Here is a 17,794-nt window from a genome sequence, read left to right as displayed (position 1 = left end):
TATATGTATATTTAATATATATGTGTGTGTGTGTGTGTGTGTGTGTGTGTGTGTGTATATATATATATATATATATATATATATATATATATATAATGTGTGTGTGTGTGTGTTTGTTTGCATGTTGAGTTATAATCCTTTCTAATTCTGGCACATGGCTAGCAATTTTGAGCGAAGGGGGAAATTGATTACATCGACCCCAGTGCTTGACTGGTACTTATTCTATTATTATTGAAAGGATGAAAGGCAAAGTCAACTTCAGAGGCATTTCAACTCAGAATGTGAAGAACTAGAAGAAATGTCACTGAGTATTCTGTCCAGTATTCACACCTTATGTTGAGTCATAATGGGGGAGGAAAAAAAATTAACATTAAAACCAACGGATTACTTAATACTTTTGTAGAGTATATATTTATTAAGTGTGATGACAGTAACTTCAAAGTTTCACCCTTACAGTCCAATGAAGGTTAGCTGGCCAAAGCTTCAATGTTACAATCAACACTCTTCTTGCAAATGTATAATTAATGTGTGTGTATGTGTGCATGTATGTATATATATGTATGTAGGCATATGTGCACAAACACACAACTATGTGTTTGAACAAATCAACCCAACTACTTATATTTTTTTTAAAGCCTGCTGTTTATTCTATCAGTGTCTTTTTGCCAAACTACTAAGCTGTGGAGACATAAATAAACCAACACACAAATATGAAGGACTTCTTTCTATTTCCATCTAACAAATCTGCATACAAGGCTTTTGTTGGTCCAGGGATAAAGTAGAAGACAGTTGCTCAAGGTTGGGAAGCAAGCTTCTTACAAAGCAGCCACGCTTGTACCTATATATATATAGGGAAAATTCACAAAAAAACAACAAAGACAGGTGGAGTAGAAAACAAATAGATGTATTAGTATAATGCTCTGGAATTGAAAAAGTCTTTATATATATATATCATCATCATCGTTTAATGTCTGCTTTCCATGCTAGCATGGGTTGGACAATTTGACTGACAACTGGTGAACCAGGTGGCTACACCAGGCTCCAATCTGATTTGGCAGAGTTTCTACAGCTGGATGCCCTTCCTAACGCCAACCACTCAGAGAGTGTAGTGGGTGCTTTTACGTGTCACCGGCATGAAGGCCAGTCAGGTGGTACTGGCAACAGCCACACTCAAAATGGTGTCTTTTATGTGCCACCTGCATGGGAGCCAGTCCAGCGGCACTGGCAACGATCTTGCTCGAATGTCCTTACACGTGCCACTGGCACAGGTGCCATCATGATTTCGCTTTAGCTTGCATCAACAGGTCTTTGCAAGCCAAGTTTCTGTGTCCAATGAAGGAGGCGACGTTGGCGTGGGTGCCATCCATCATAATTAGTTCGATTTCACTTGCCTCAACAGGTCTTCGCAAGTGGAGTTTAGTGTCCAACGTAGGAAGGTAGGCATCCTGGCAGAGGCTTTGGATTTAGGTCGCACTTTGCCTGCCGGGTCTTCTCACACACAGCATATTTCCAAAGATCTCATTCAGAAGTCATTGCCTCGGTGAGGCCCAATGTTCGAAGGTCGTGCCTCACCACCTCATCCCAGGTCTTCCTGGGCCTACCTCTTCTGCAGGTTCCTTCAGCTGCTAGGGTGTGGCACTTTTTCACACAGCTATCCTCATCCATTCTCACCACATGCCCATACCAGCGCAATCGTCTCTCTTGCACACCACAACTGATGCTTCTTATGTTCAACTTTTCTCTAAAGGTACTTACACTCTGTCTAGTATGCACACTGACATTACTCATCCATTGGAGCATACTGGCTTCATTCCTTGCGAGCTTACACATGTCCTCAGCAGTCACAGCCCATGTTTCACTGCCATGTAGCATGGCTGTTCGTACACATGCATCATACAGTCTGCCTTTTACTCTGAGTGAGAAGCCCCTTGTCATTAGCAGAGGTAAGAGCTCTCTGAACTTTGCCCAGGCTATTCTTATTTTAGCAGCTACACTTTCAGCGCACCCTCCCCCACTACTAACTTGGTCACCTAGATAGCAGAAGCTATCAACTACGTCTAGTTTTTCTCCCTGGAATGTGGCAGAAGTTGTTTTCTGCACATTCACAGTGTTTATAGCTCCTGAACATCTGCTACAAACGAAAACTAACTTCCTAGTTAACCTTCCTTTGATATTGCTGCACCTCTTATGTGTCCATAGCTTGCACTGGGTGCATCTTATAGAGTTCCTACCCACGCCTTTTCTACAGATCGAGCAGGGCCATCTACCTGAAGGGGTTTGTGTTTTGTTTATATATATGTGTGTGTGTATACATACATACACGAACATACATATGTGTATAAGTATATATATATATATATATATATATACTTATATATAAATATGTGTTTAGCTGTATATGAACACATATTCAGATGTGTGTACATACGTGCATCACACATGCAAGCATCCACTCCTATTCAATGGACTTCTCAGTTTTATCATGGCTTAAAATATAAAGTAGCTGTCTTTTTTGTAGAGAATGGGAGGGAACAGACAGAAAGGGTTGAGGAAAGAAACTGTATGCAATCATCCAACAGCTAGGTGCAGACAGTGAAATGTACAGAGAGATGGAAAAAAGTGTTACACGAGACAAAAGGAATTAGAGATATAATATGATGAAATAAGAGAAGTATAGGAAGTGAGTGATTGAGAGATATAGAAAGAGAAATTCATGTATGAAAGCAAAATGAGTGTGTATGTATAAGAGAGAAGTGGAGGCAGATTTGGAGGTAAAAAATAAGAGAACTACAAGATAAAAAGAAAGAGATGAAATGAAGTATGTGAATGATATGAGAATATCGAAGGAGTGTAAGTGAAATATACAATCAGTAATTGTAAATAAAATGGATAATGATAATCTGAGAAATTCAGAGAAACTGTTGAACAAGGAATTGCACCAAAAAAAAAAAAAAAAAAATGATTATCTAAAAACTATGCCAAACAGATTTTGTTAGTGCTTGTGCTGTGTAAAACACATTCAGTTACACTCTGTGAAGTGGTTGCAATAAGGAAGAGCATCCAGCCATAGAAACCATGCCAAATCTGACAAAAGAGGTTGGTGCAGCTTCTAGCTTGTCAGTTCCTGTCAAATCATCCAACCCATGCCAGCATGGAAGACAGACGTTAAAAGATGATGATGATGATGTCACAGGAAGCCAATGAATTGGATAGAAGAAGGTAAAGTGCTGCAAAATTGGCAACTAGAAACACCAGAAGAAACAAAAGCAGTGGAGAGGCTTGGGGTAAAAAAATAATAATAATAGAAAATAAGACATATATCACTTTGCAGCTCTACTCCCATCCACACACCTGTTCTAAAATATGAGTAGTCAGGTGTTCTACAGCAAGAAAATCATTCTGCTCTGGCCCTTTCTCTCATACATATTCCTCTTCTCTACTCATTATGCTATTGACATACAATTTCCCCCTCTCCTCTTAGGGTTCATAGTCTTGCAAGCTGCATAGCAACCTCACTAGCGGCAATGCCATGGTAAAATACACACAGTACATCCTGTAAAGTAGTTGGTATTAGGAAGGGTATCCAGCCATAGAAACCATGCCAACACTGACAATGGGACCTGATGCAGCATGTTGTAACCTATTGAACCCCATCCAACCCATGCTAACATGGAACATGGGCATTAAAATGATGATGATGATGACAAAATGAAGCACAGAAGAAAATGGAGAGAAACTAGAAACAAAAGGATTAAGAAATACTGAAAGGAGACATAAATAAACTTTTGGCAGGTATATATATATACATATATATATATATATATATATATATATATATATATATATATATTACACACACACACACGTGAATGTATGTATAATAAGCTTACCTTGAAGAATGGACTATGCATAAGATGTTTACCACTGCGTACTATAGGATCTTCATATTCATACTGCCGTTGTAAAGCTTCAGGTAACCCTTTTACAAGTGAAGCAAGAGCTGTTCCACTGAGGGACTACAAGAGAATAAAAGAGAAACAATAAATAAGTTTTAATACTACACAGGAAATTGAGGAATATGATTAAAGAAATTTGCAACTCTACTCTCCCCCCACTATATGATGGGGTTTAACTCTAGCATTCAGATTAGTTTGTCAAATATAAAGCTTATTTATTCCCATTGTTTTGATTTAATCATGCATTATCTTGTTGCTTTGAGATTTCAATTTTGGGATTGTTTACTTTTAGTCAGACATTGTAGGGTAGGTTTAAGAGACTGCATTTGACCAGTTTAAACATATGACAAATAGAATGTTTTGGCTGGAATGGCCGGGTAAAATGCTAAAGGGTTAATGATGGAATCTGGTAAAAGAATAATCATCTTCCATGTGCAGAATTGAAGTTTTAAGCTCAGTATATGGTTTCAGATTCAGTCTCAATATGTGGCACCTTGTACAAGTATGTTCTACTATGGCCTCAGGCTAACTAAAGCCTTGTGAGTGGATTTGACAGATGGAAACTGATAGAAACCTGTCGTCTATGTGTATGAATTACTGTTTCTTTGCTTTGACTTCAAATAATATTTGTAAATGTCACAGTTATGTAAGAGCTGTCCTTTGCTTCCAGTCTTCTGTGATACCATATCTGATCTTCAGAAAAAATTTCCTTAGTTAGAAACAAGTGAAGGTCGGTCTCAACAATTTCTGTCTGCCCCACACAATTATGGAAATATGGATATTAAAACAACAAGGATACAACTGTTTGGCCATGGAGATGTGGTACAAATTAAGTTGAACAAGAAGTTTATGAAACCAGGGACTAGAGAAGTGAGAATTGTTATGTCAAAGACTCAATTGTAGAATGGTATTCGAAACAATGAAGGAGACTCTATGTGGTCACACAGTTTTTCTAGAAATAACAGCTAAATCTTTGTCAGACTATACTCCAATTCTTAAAAACAGAAATGAAAAGACATTGGAGAATATAGTCACAGATATACAAAAATGACAGGTTGGATAAGGTTGGAACACCTTTAATTACAGGGTTGCTTATTCAGAACAACACCACTGATCCACAAGGTGTTAGTTCCAACCTTGTGGTGATACAAATACAACAACAACAACTACAAAAACCATGTTGGTTAAGCAATGGGGATACAACTATATTTAAAACAGACACACACACACATGCAAACATACACATAGATACACATATAGTAATTACCATTGTTGGGGTTCTAGAGGTTTCTTGATCAGGTGAATCAGTTGTAGGACTGGAAATTAGAGTGTTCACATTCAAATTAACCCCATAATTGACTGCCATGATCTTTCGAAGCTTTTGCAGAGCCCACATTCTCTGCTGTGCACCTGGAATTGTATTCAAAGGAGAAACAATAATTACAATGAAACAAGATTACCCTTTATTTTTATGAAGAACTCTAATTTTCAAAGTCAGCATAAAATGTGTATATGGAATATTGCCTCTATAAAGCAGAAATTTGTAGTAGAAACTATTACACTAATCTTTCAATATTAATATTCTAAAGAAACACAGTAATGTTTTTTAATGTAGCCATTCAGTCTACTCCTAAAATGCTGAAGAATACATAAACCTGATACATCATCTTACAGCATTGATTTCTGTAACAATTCTAGTTATTTTGTGGGAATGGGTTACAAGCCCAATGTTCACTGCCCTCTCTCTTTCTCCCAAACAAGAGAGGTACCCTACTATTGGATTTTACTCCATTGTATTTAACACTCATCAATTTTATAGTCTTGTGTACAGTAACAGATTATACCACCCTGTGGTTCCACATTATAGACAGGTGGACTGTTAATAGTTACAAATCTTGGCCTTACATACAAATATGTCTGTGTATGAGGCCGAGATATGTAACTTTCAATAACTTAGCACACTTATTAGTAATAGAATATTGTGTGTGTGTGTGTGGTCCTTCATATATATACACACACACACACACACACACACAAATATGCATGACCATGTAATCAGTAATCCAGTAACCTTATATAACACTAACTTTATAAGAATTATTGGAATTTCAAATGTAATAAAACTGAACTGTTTTCCTAAACTATGTAATGGTGCAAACTCTCAATAATTAAAATTTAAAATGTATATCAAGTAAGAAAATTTAGGGCAATCAGTATTCTAACTAATTAGTAATTAGTTTATTTACTTGTAATAACTTTAATATAAAATAACAACATAGAATCTCTGATAAAAATAAATTTGTAAATATTCAAAATTTTTACTTAATATTTTATAAATAATAATATCTAAAGCTATTTGTCTAATGACTGCAAATGAAACTTTGTGGTTTTCTTCCACTCTCATTCAAAGAATACACTTTATAAAAGAAAAACAGAAATTTTTTTTTTTCAGAATAGCATTAGTTAAAGAGAAAGCTGAATGTCTGTACTAACCTAAAGAGCTCAGTTGAGCACATGCTGCCAGAGCAGCAGCTAGTCTAGGTACAATGCTGCAGTCAGAACTAGCATCCAGTTCCAAATCAAGAAGACAAATAACCAAATCTATAGAAGGCTGGGAAAGAACAGTTCTGTCAGTTAACATATCCATAGGTGCTGCAGTTGGCATGATTGGGTAAACAGTAAATCTCCAACCCCAACCATTAACAGAACCATCACTAGTAAACTTCCACCGTAGTTCGTCTCCAGGAATTCTCAGTTCTGTTGACCAATCAGACCATTCCCTGCCTGAAATTTAAAAAAAATTAATTAATAATAATAATGATGATTTCTTTTTCAACAACAACAACAACAACAACAGCAGCAGAAGAAGCAACAACAACAACAGCAGCAGCAGCAGCAGCAATTGTTTCTCATGGGCACATGGCCTGAGTTTTGGTGGTTGGAGTAGTCAGTTACATTGACTTTAGTACTTGACTGATTCTTTATCAGTTCTTCAAGATTGCTAGAAGTAAGCTTTGGGTGGGTGAACTAAGACAGCAACTCAGTGAACCTCATTTACATTGCTAATGTGAAGGTGTGTGACCTAGTGCTAGATTGTGGGTTCAATTCCCCAACTGGGTGGTGCATTGTGTTCATGAGCAAAATCTTTTTTTTCACGTTGCTCCAGAGAATGTTGGCCTGCTTGCCTAGTCAGTGGGGTAGCATCATTTGAAGGCTAAACAATGGAAAAAAGTGCATTGTGACCAGTGATGTGTAACAACATCTGATAGCCTGGTTGGACACGTGGTGTGTGATCATGTGACATTGCTAATATGGTTTGGAAAAGTATGCATGACACATTTTTGAAAAAAAAAGTTTTATATTTCATCGGGTCCCTATAAAATTGGTCTTGTACATAATGAAAAGAAATTTGTATATTTTATACCTGATCGTACAGAAACAGTTCTTCCAGATCCATCCATAATGGTCAATGGATCATGTCGTCGTTCTGTTGAACACAAGCGATCAAACTCAACTCGTAAACATTCAGCGCCTGTATTTTTGGTCATTGGTTTTTTAAAAAAAAATAATAATAAAGTAAACCATTATTTCGAATTTTAAAACAATATTAAATATATTCAAATGTTTTAAACAAACATAATTAATCCAGAAATACAATGATCTGAAGTATTTAATTGCTAATTCCAACACTTTACCAATTTATATTATTTTTTGTAATTAACACTGGAAGAATACCTTTCACTTTAATTATTTAATCTGAGAAAAAGGGACAGCATCAGTTGACTTTAGGGGTCCTTCCAACCAGATATGACTAATGTGATTGATCATAGTTAGGGGCTATTTATGTTTATAAAATCTTAAGTGTTCATCAGTGAACTATTTTTTGATTCTGATGAAAAATCCAAATTTGCAATGCAGACTTGTCTGTGTAGATAAGAAAATGCTGCAAGAGATTCTTACTACTTCTGTGTCCCTGCTACATATGGAATGTATATTCCCTGCCAGCCAGCCTGTGATATCATTACATGCCTTGTACATCCATAGTTTACATTAGTACATTGTATGAATTTTCTTCCAATTACTTTTCTACATATCATCAAAGCAATTTCCCTGACAGTAGCAGGATCCTGTCCTACTTACTAAAATTTTAGTCTTTGATTTCAGGTTTCCCTTCCCTGTCTGGAATTTCTCCAAATCTACTACAGATTTGACCTTAAAAACTAAGTCATCAACATACAAGAGTTCCCATAGCATTGAAATCGTTTTATTACCTGGAACACTAAAATATTAATGGATGAAAAGAAGAGTAAACCTTGATGAGCATCTGCCTGTATGCTAAACTCATTGCTGATTATTTTTGTACATGTGAGGGCCTCACAAGTTATTCATCTTTTCTTAGTTATCTTAATAACCATAAGATTACAGATTATGGTACCCCATTTGAGGCCCTGTCCAGGTGAATGGCTATTAGGTTTAGGAAGCTTATTTTTAGCTAAATATCTGAGGAATGTGGTACCAAAACTGAACTGTATTTCATCTAAAATAATTAGGTTCCTAGACAATTGCATTATAATTTTTCCTATCATTTTCATAACTTGACCCAACAATTTGATGCCTCTATATTTCCTCTCTTGAGTGTATTTTCTTTGTTCTTGAGCAGATGACAAAATATGCTGCTATGCCAGTCATTGTGAATATGTGATTCCTCCCTATACTATATGATTTATGTAAGTGACCAATACATATTCTGCTGTGTCAAATATTTTAACCCTTTAGCATTCATATTACTCTGTTAAATGCTATGCTTAAGTCACTTTGTTTTAAATTAATCATGCTTTATCTTGTAGTTTCAAGATTTCACTTGTGTGATTGCATATTTTTAAAATGACATTATAGGGTAGGTGTGAGAGACAGGATCTGGCTGATTTGAACATAAAAGAGGTAGAATATTTTGGCCAGATATGACCGGTTTAAATGCTAAAGAGTTAATCATCAACCTGCTTACTCCTGATGTGCAAGTTGCCTTCTTAGTTTCTATATCCTTAATTGTACTTGTGACAATACTGCATCAACTTAAATGACTGGTCCCTCAGTAGGGCCTAGTTAAGGTACACACTCTCTCTTCCATGGTACTGAGTGATGTATATAAAAGATTGATACTTATGGTTGGAAAACATATGATTGTAGGTCTGCTGGGATCAAGGTTGACGTGGAGGTAAACAATAACAGCAGCAACAGTATTTCAGCTAATTAAGAACAACAACAAAAGTATTTTGTTAATGAAAATCACTGACCAGGTATTTTCACATGGCCTGATAGTGATAGGTCATCTGAATAATGATGAGGACTCTCTTGTACAACAGGTTGTGGTAAAGTACGTCCAGATTCAGTATCAGCAGCCACATCTTCCAGTTCTGTGACACACAGTTCCAGCAACATCTCTGCAACCTGCACAATAGAAGTAAATTTTTCACACACACAAAAAAGGAGAAAACTGAATTTAATCGATTTCCAAAGGAATCGTGAAATTTATAGCAACAGATTCTGAGAGCTTTCTCTAGCTGAGGTGCTAAACAATGTACTGTAAGTTAAGATATATTGACTAATTCAACAAAGTTACTCTGCATGAGGCAACAAACTATATACAATGGTTGTCTGTTAACAGTTATGTGGACTGGGTTTCTAATAGTTGGAATATTTCGGTTAGGAGCAAAACAGCAATAGTGTGAAAATATAAAATCTCTCTCTCTCTCTCTGTCACATACACAGACAGTTTTAGAGTACACTACATTTACAAGATATACATAACACACTCATACAACAATGCCACGCACAAACAACAAAGTACACATACACACACATTACAATAACATACATAATACAATACACACACATACAAAAATACTCACCAATTTTACCATGGATTCAACGGACAAGACTGAAAGAACTTACCTGAGGATACGCCTTGTCAACGGCTTTTAAGATACCAGCTAGTGTATCCTTCCCTTTCTCACCAGCTCGATTTGCAACAGCAAGTTTAAGAAGATCAACAAGAACTCTTGCATCGTCAGCAGTCAGTTTGCTGGTGAACTCATCGAGGCCTTCGGGATAAGCTGGCTTTATGATTTCCAAAGTACTCGTTACTTGATCAGGTGAGGTAAATGTCTCAGCAATTATGCTAGTTGCAGGGGAAACTTTTGCAGCCAAACTGTGCATACTTGGAAAAGATGATATTTCTCCAGGACAAAATGTCTGTAATAAGTTTAATAAGATGGATACATACATTTTATATATATATATATATATATCACACACACATATATATATACATATATATATACATATATATACATATATATATATATATATAACTTTGATAGGTTTCAGCAATATAGGCCCAAGCCATGTCTAACTTAATAGCACTACCTGTATAATTACAACTATAGAAGAATTTTGCAAAACATATATATATATATATGCACACACATTTATGTATGTATGTATATGTATACACACACACACACACACACACATATATATATTAAAGACATTTAATTAAAAAGTAACAAAAAAATAAAGATATAGACTAGCATTCAATTCCTAAGTACCTATCCCAAGTTTCAATATTTGTACACATGTCTGAATACATGTGTGTTTGTGTGTGTGCATATATATAAATGTGTGCATATAGGTAGAGGATGAGTTTCTAAAAAGTCTAATTTACAATCATTATTCCTGGATTTCAGTCACAAACCACAAAGTCTTGGAAGAGTATTTTTCTATCATGGCTTCAAGATGAACTCAAGTACTGACAGTAGAATCTGAATAGATAGAAATTCTATGGAAGCTTGTTTATTGAATGGACTGTATATGCAATTCAAATATATAGCCTTGTCACATGATGGCCACCATGTTGGTTCTATCTTAGAATTATCTTAAGAATTCAACTGTTTGGAATATTTAGTGGGTTCCATTCATTGAACACTGTCAAAGCTGAAGAGAGAGAGAGAGAGAGAGAGAGAGAGAGAGAAAGAAAGAGAGTGTGTGTGTGCATGCACAGGTATCATCATCATCTTTTAATGTCAATCTCCTTAGCTGGCATGTGCTGGATGGTTTGACAGCATCAAACAGATCTAAAGACAGCATCATGCTCCAATGTCTTGATATTGGCATGGTTTCTATGGCTGAATGTCCTTCCTAATGCCAACCAATTTACAATGTGTGTGTGTGGTAATAGACTGACATGTAATCCATGACATCTGTTGGAAATGTAGAATGGGATTCATTCAGTGCCAAAAAGATGACCAAATGAAGGTAAATTAAGTTTTGATGATGAAATCTGAACCCTAAAATTGTAAATGTTTTGCAAAATTCTTCTATAGTTGTAATAATACAATTAATCCCTTAGCATTGAAACTGCCATATCCAGTCCAAATATTCTGTCTCATGATCAAATTTGTGAGATCCAACACCTCACACCTACCCTACAACATCATTCAAAAAATTTACAACCACATCATCAACATCTCTAAGCTATTAGATAATGCATGATTAATTCAAAATAATGTGAATACATAAGCATCACATTTGATCCTTGTGGTTGGGAAGCAAGATTCTTACCAAACAATGGTTAAGGAGCTGTATCACAACCATGAAGTCATGGCATCTTGAGCAAGTATTTTTTCTACAGGCTTGAATAAAGCCATGTCTTTTGATCAAAACTGGATAGATGAAAAAACTGAATAAGCTCATCAGGTTGATTGTACCTGGATTTCAAAAGATATGACCTAATTATACAGTATCACACTGCCTGAGAATTACATTAAAAGTTCTAATGTCTGTGGAATACTCAGTCACTTACACCTTAATTCAATGAGCCAAATATGAGCCAATGAACTGTCTGTCCATCTGTCCCTCCTTCCAGGTATACATATATACAAACAAACATCATCACAATCATCATCATCAACAGCAGCATTACCATCATTTAATATTCAGCTTCCAAGCTGGCATGGGTTAGATGGTTTGACAGGATCGAACAGTACAAGGACTACACAATGCTTCAATGTTTGCTTTGGCATGGTCTCTACAGTTTGATGCCCTTCCTAACACCAAACATTTTACACCGTATACAGTGTGAATTTTTTTCATGGCACCAGTACTAATAAAGATAGCTTTACAAATTATAAAAACTAAGAGCCTGAAGTGGCTCCTCTAATTGAGAAGGAATAGAAGAGTAGGTGAGGATTTTAAATGGGTGATGAGGGAGGATATGTAAGAGGAGAGGATGGGGGAGTATGGCGGTGATCAGGAGAGAAGGAAGGGATTAGCGATAGGGTTGTCTAGGGGGGGGGGGTACATAGGATCATCTAATATTATAAGAAACAGCATCAGTTTATAAAAGTGGAAAAACAAAGTAAACAAAAAACAAACCAAAAAAAACTTACATCTGAATGAGAGGAATCTACCATTGCCGTGGAATCTCGTTCAGATAATGCTGCTATTGTAGGAGTAGAGTGAACAGTTGGTGCCAGTTCTTCTGTAGTACCAATTGATGCTAACATGACAGGTGAGGACTGGTGAAACTGAGCTGAACGTTGATTTTCCAGGCAACTGCTGGGATTCACAGCTTGAACTTCTTTCATTAATGATCCAACTATTGCATCCCTACAACAAGTATAATAACAACAGTAAATATCACCACCACCACCACCATTACCAGTACCACTACCAATAATAATAATAATGATGATGATGGTTTCAAATTTTGGCACAAGGCCAACAGTTTCAAGAGAGGGGATGGGTTGATTACATTGACCCCAGTGTTCAACTGATACTTATTTTATTGACCCTGAAAGGATGAAAGATAAAGTCAACTGCAGCAGAATTTGAACTCAGAAAATAATGACGGACAAAATATTGCTAAGCATTTCATCCAGCGCACTAACAATTCTGCCAGCTCACCACCTTAATAATAATAATAATGGTTTCAAATTTTGGCACAAGACCAGCAGTTTCAAGGGAGGGGCAAGTCAATTACATTGACCCCAACGCACAACTGGCACTTATTTTATTGCCTCTGAAAGGATGACAGGCAATGTCAAATTCAGCAGAATTTGAATCAGAACATAGAGGTGGACAAAATCGCTAAGAATCTTGCCCAGTGTGCTAATGGTTCTGCCTATTTGCCACCATAATAATTATGATGATGAATATTATGTTGTAATATATAAGTTATTAAATCATCATCATCATCATCATCATTTAATGTCCATTCTCCATGCTGGCATGAGTTGGATGGTTTGATGGTAGCTTGTAGAGTCAGGGTTTGTACCAAGCTTCATCATCTGTTCTGGCATAGTTTCTACAGCTGGATGCCCTTCCTAATGCCAACCACTTTACAGAGTGCTTTTTACATGGCATTGGCACAGGTGTTTTATATGTGGCACTGGCATGGGTGCTTTTCATGTGGCACCAGCACCAACAGGGTCACCAAGTAATTTCCAAGACAAAAAAACCCACCAGGATATCAATTCTGCTGTGGTGGACAGGTCTTCTTATGTACAGCAAGGCACAGGATATCTTGAGCATAGCAAGCAAGAATAATAAAAGAAAGAAATATTTATGAATAATCAGTGATTCTGAAATTGGAAACTCATCATCATCATCATCATCATCATCATCATCATTTAATGTCCATGTTCCATATTGGCACAGGTTGGATTGTTTGACAGAGATGGGTCCAAGGACAACATTGTACCCCAATGTCTGCTTTGGCATTGTTTCTAGAGCTGGCTGCCCATCTAGTGCCTGTTTTTTTGATACCAGGACTAATAAGGTTGCAACGAGACAGTAACACACAAACACACACACAGTGTGAGAACAAGTATGAAAGAAGGAGATGGGGGCAGAGCAACTTCTTGTAGAGGAGATGCAAAGTTACTCACATTTAGACGAGACAGAAAGAAATAATCACTAGGGGCTGTGAAGAAATAGATAGTGGAAATTTAAAAAATATATAATGAAGTCATAATTTGGTGTGAACACTGAAGTCACTCACCTGGCGTATTTGATCTGTAGAGCAGTGAGTATATGGTTCAAAGCTTGTTGTTTACTGGCATCAGATTCCAAAGAAAGAATGATCTTTGACAAAGATGGTCGTTTCGGTTTGGTAGTAGTTGCAGGAATAACTGAGGATGTTATCTCATCATTGACTCCTTCATTTAAACCTGGTATGATATGAATTAAAGTGGAAAAAAATATTAATTGATTTAAGTACAAAAACAAATGCTTTTGTTTCTAAGCAGTAAAATGACAATGGTTACACCACTGTTCTTAGGTTTTTTTAAAATCAAGAACAGCAACAATGACGATGATGCCCAACAGAACCTCTAAGACTGGCAGAAAGAGAGGATGAGAGAAACCACAATTCATGGCTTGTGGCAAAACTCCACTTCAGGTCCTTGCAAATAACCCAGCTTTGAATCATCATACTCATTATCATTATTATTATTGTTGTTGTTGTTGTATTTGGGGATGGTCATGTTGCCAGTTTAGCCAATAAAAACACACACACTATATATTTGATGTTAATTTGCTTCAGCTTTATATTACATTATATTACATTAATCCTATTTCGGCCAGAGTTCTTTCGTGACCTCATCAATGGTCCTTTGCTTTCTTCTTTCTTATGTGTGTGTCTTTCCTTTCAGCCATTTTGTATTTTTATAGGCTAAACTGGCAACATGACCATCCCCAAATACAACAATATCTGTTTCTACACACGGTTTCACATCAAGAATCTTGCAAAATGAATTATTATTATTATTATCAACATTTGATGTCTGTTTTCCATGTTGGACAGAGGATCTCATATATAAAGAAAACTCTAAGGGCTTGTTCACTGAACAAAAACCCTTATTGTATATGGTGGTAGACTTTCACTACAGAAAAACCACTTATACCCACAACCACTAACAAACTGTGGTATTAAGAAACAATAAAATAAACAACTGTGTAAAAGCTTGTGTCTTGTTACTTAACAACAAACTATAATGTTGGATTGTTTCTTCCCTCGTTCTTTCTATTATAATTTCTATTAGCTTCTAATCTTCTGAAATCCATACACAACCACCTAATAAAGCCCTCCACTTAATACTCCCACTATGCTTTATACACACACACACTCCTTCAATCCAGTCATTATTCTTCAGTACTACATCCTATCGGGTCTCTACCATCTTGACCATGCTCCTCTACACACCATAAACATTAAATTGTAACAATCATAAGTGAATATTAACAGCTCTTACTCTCATCCATCTTTCCCTACACCCTCATCTAAAAGGAATTCTAAAATTCACAAAAAAAAAAAGAAAAGAAAAAGAAAATCTTAAGGGAATCTTTTTCTGGGATATTGAAAAATCCTGCCTAGATTTGAACTAGCAACTGTGAACTGTAAGGCTATTTAAAAAATGTATCCAGTTTGTACAGTATCATATCTCAGACTCTTTAGTTGCAAGCAGTCGTAATAGTTACCAAAACTTCCTCTCTCCAGCTGATACCTGCTGTCTTTTTACCTGCTTAAAACCTACATGCTTAAAACTAGATGCCTTCACTGAGTGCTTTCCATAGAGTGGATTCAGCTAAAAATATACAAGGTTCAGATGATGGTATTAAACCCATTACCACTAACACCACCACCACCACATTTTTCAATGTTATTATTATTTAGGTCACTGCTTCGAATCGAACTCGGAATCTTACGTCATATGCCTGTGGGCAAGTATGGAGTGAATTTTAGGGCTTATAAATCTAATATGGAAAAACGGAGACCACCTCCCCCTGTGGGATAAAGTTAAAATAATAGACAGAAAACACCACTGGAAAATATGAAATCCAAAAGAAGCAGCACATATGCTAGGGCACAACAACCTCCTAAGCAGACTGAGTACAGATATGAGTAGCATATGGGAACCAATATTAAGGAAGGATAGGAAAATATTAGATTTATAAGCCCTAAAATTCACTCCATAATTGCCCACACGCATATGGTGTAGTGGTTAAGAGTATGGGCTACTAACCCCAAGATTCTGAGTTCGATTCCAAGCAGTGACCTGACTAATAACGATAATAATAATATCGAAAAATACCTTAGGAATGAGAACTCTGGTTTGAAATTTCCTCAAGACACCTGATGAAGGATGGAGAGTATATCAGCCGAAACGTTGTATATCAGCCTCATCAAACAAGATGAGGACAAATATCCATCAAATATCTTAAATATAGAACTGTATTATCTTTTATTTGTTTCAGTCATTAGACAGTAGCCATGCTGGGGCACCACCTTAAAAGACTTTTAATTGAATGAATCAACCTCAGTACTCACTCTTTTTTAAAGCTTATTTACTCTACAAGTCTCCTTTGCTGAACTGCTAAGTTATGGGACATAAACAAACCAACACCAGTTGTCACGCAGTGGTGGGGGACTAACACAGATACAAAGACAGACACACATGATAGGCATCTTTCAGTTTTATCATGCACAAGACTTTGGTTGGCCTGAGGCTATTGTAGAAGACATTTGTGCAAGGTGCCACAGAGTGGGACTGACCCTGGGACCATGTGGTCGGGAAGCAAGCTTCTTATCACACAGCCATACCTGTGCCTATATTTACAAAAAAATCAAATCAAAATAAAATTAAATTCAACAGTTTTACCTAAGAGTGTAGAACCAAGAGGATCTCGGGAAGCAGAAAAAAGTACAGGTTCATGAGTTGTTGGTGCAGCAAGATCTGTGGTCGCCCATGCAATGCTATGGGAAGAACCACATGCAACTTTGGTTATTTTGAAACTTTCCAGTCCATGAACAAGAGCTGGTTTTCTATTGACAGTGGTGGTTCCATTTCCTTGTTGTCCATGGTCATTATCTCCCCATGCATAAACCTGAAATATTATTTAAAGATTCTCTGTTATCATCTTCAATTATATTTCAAAACTTGAATACATTAAAATTCTAATATAAACGAATTAATACATGGGAACTAAATAAGTAGAAACCTATTAATACATTTATGATAAAAACAAAAATTTTGAGTCAAGATTATTGATTGGTTAATTATGATTATCATGGTACATATTCTAGAAAGAAGAAGGGTGAATTATAAGCATACATGTCTATACCTATGGTCAGACCTACATGTGATTGTCATCCAGCAAGTAATTTGAACCTTTCCACCTTTGTGGTCAAGTAACTTGTTAGGGACACTTATGCCCTTAATAAAAGGTATCTGCTTAAACAACTTGTGTTCAAATTTGAGTGGATGGATCTTCTATATGAATAGTCATGTTGTCAGCAATAGCAGATATATATTTCTAAATTATGTCCTACCATCTTAAAAAACAAAAAAGGAACTGATACATTTGATAATACAACTGTAGATATTAAAAATGTGGATGGCCACAGCTGGATCAAGACTGAGCTGGAACTGTGCTTATATATATATATATTGTTGAGATGCTTGAACGGAGACGCGTAGATATGTGCTGCATCCAGGAAGTAAGATGGAGAGGAGGTTCTGCGAGGGTCCTCACAGGCAAAGAACACAGGTACAAGATTTTCTGGGCAGGGAACACTGACGGGGTCGGGGGCGTAGGAATACTTCTAGCAGAGAAATGGGTGGATAAGGTAATCGAGATCGTTAGAGTAAGTGACATAGTACTTAAGATCAGACTAGTGCTTCATCATAGATTAGCCACTGTCATCTCAGCCTATGCACCTCAACCGGGGCTACCAGATGGTCTGAAAGACCAATTCTATGACACCCTCTTGCAAACTA

At 36.5% G+C, this 17,794-nt stretch overlaps 1 protein-coding gene across 4 annotated transcripts in view; it reads right to left on the bottom strand.

The window, feature by feature from the left end:
• LOC106884435 (E3 ubiquitin-protein ligase HERC2) overlaps nucleotides 1-17,794 on the bottom strand; it is a 265,512-nt gene that overhangs the window by 46,007 nt on the left and 201,711 nt on the right. For all 4 annotated transcript variants that reach the window (XM_052973690.1, XM_052973692.1, XM_052973693.1 and 1 more), the window contains 9 exons: nucleotides 16,676-16,901; nucleotides 14,017-14,185; nucleotides 12,404-12,623; nucleotides 9,909-10,208; nucleotides 9,251-9,404; nucleotides 7,381-7,488; nucleotides 6,450-6,740; nucleotides 5,224-5,366; nucleotides 3,891-4,016 (listed from right to left, as the gene is read on the bottom strand). In XM_052973690.1, the coding sequence (XP_052829650.1) occupies nucleotides 3,891-4,016; nucleotides 5,224-5,366; nucleotides 6,450-6,740; nucleotides 7,381-7,488; nucleotides 9,251-9,404; nucleotides 9,909-10,208; nucleotides 12,404-12,623; nucleotides 14,017-14,185; nucleotides 16,676-16,901 (1,737 nt within the window). The remainder of the gene's footprint in view (nucleotides 1-3,890; nucleotides 4,017-5,223; nucleotides 5,367-6,449; nucleotides 6,741-7,380; nucleotides 7,489-9,250; nucleotides 9,405-9,908; nucleotides 10,209-12,403; nucleotides 12,624-14,016; nucleotides 14,186-16,675; nucleotides 16,902-17,794) is intronic.

This window comes from Octopus bimaculoides, chromosome 16 (genome assembly GCF_001194135.2).
Source record: "Octopus bimaculoides isolate UCB-OBI-ISO-001 chromosome 16, ASM119413v2, whole genome shotgun sequence".
Classification (NCBI taxonomy): domain Eukaryota; kingdom Metazoa; phylum Mollusca; class Cephalopoda; order Octopoda; family Octopodidae; genus Octopus; species Octopus bimaculoides.
Note: the sequence above shows the minus strand (reverse complement) of the source record. Positions and strands in the feature narration are given on the sequence as shown.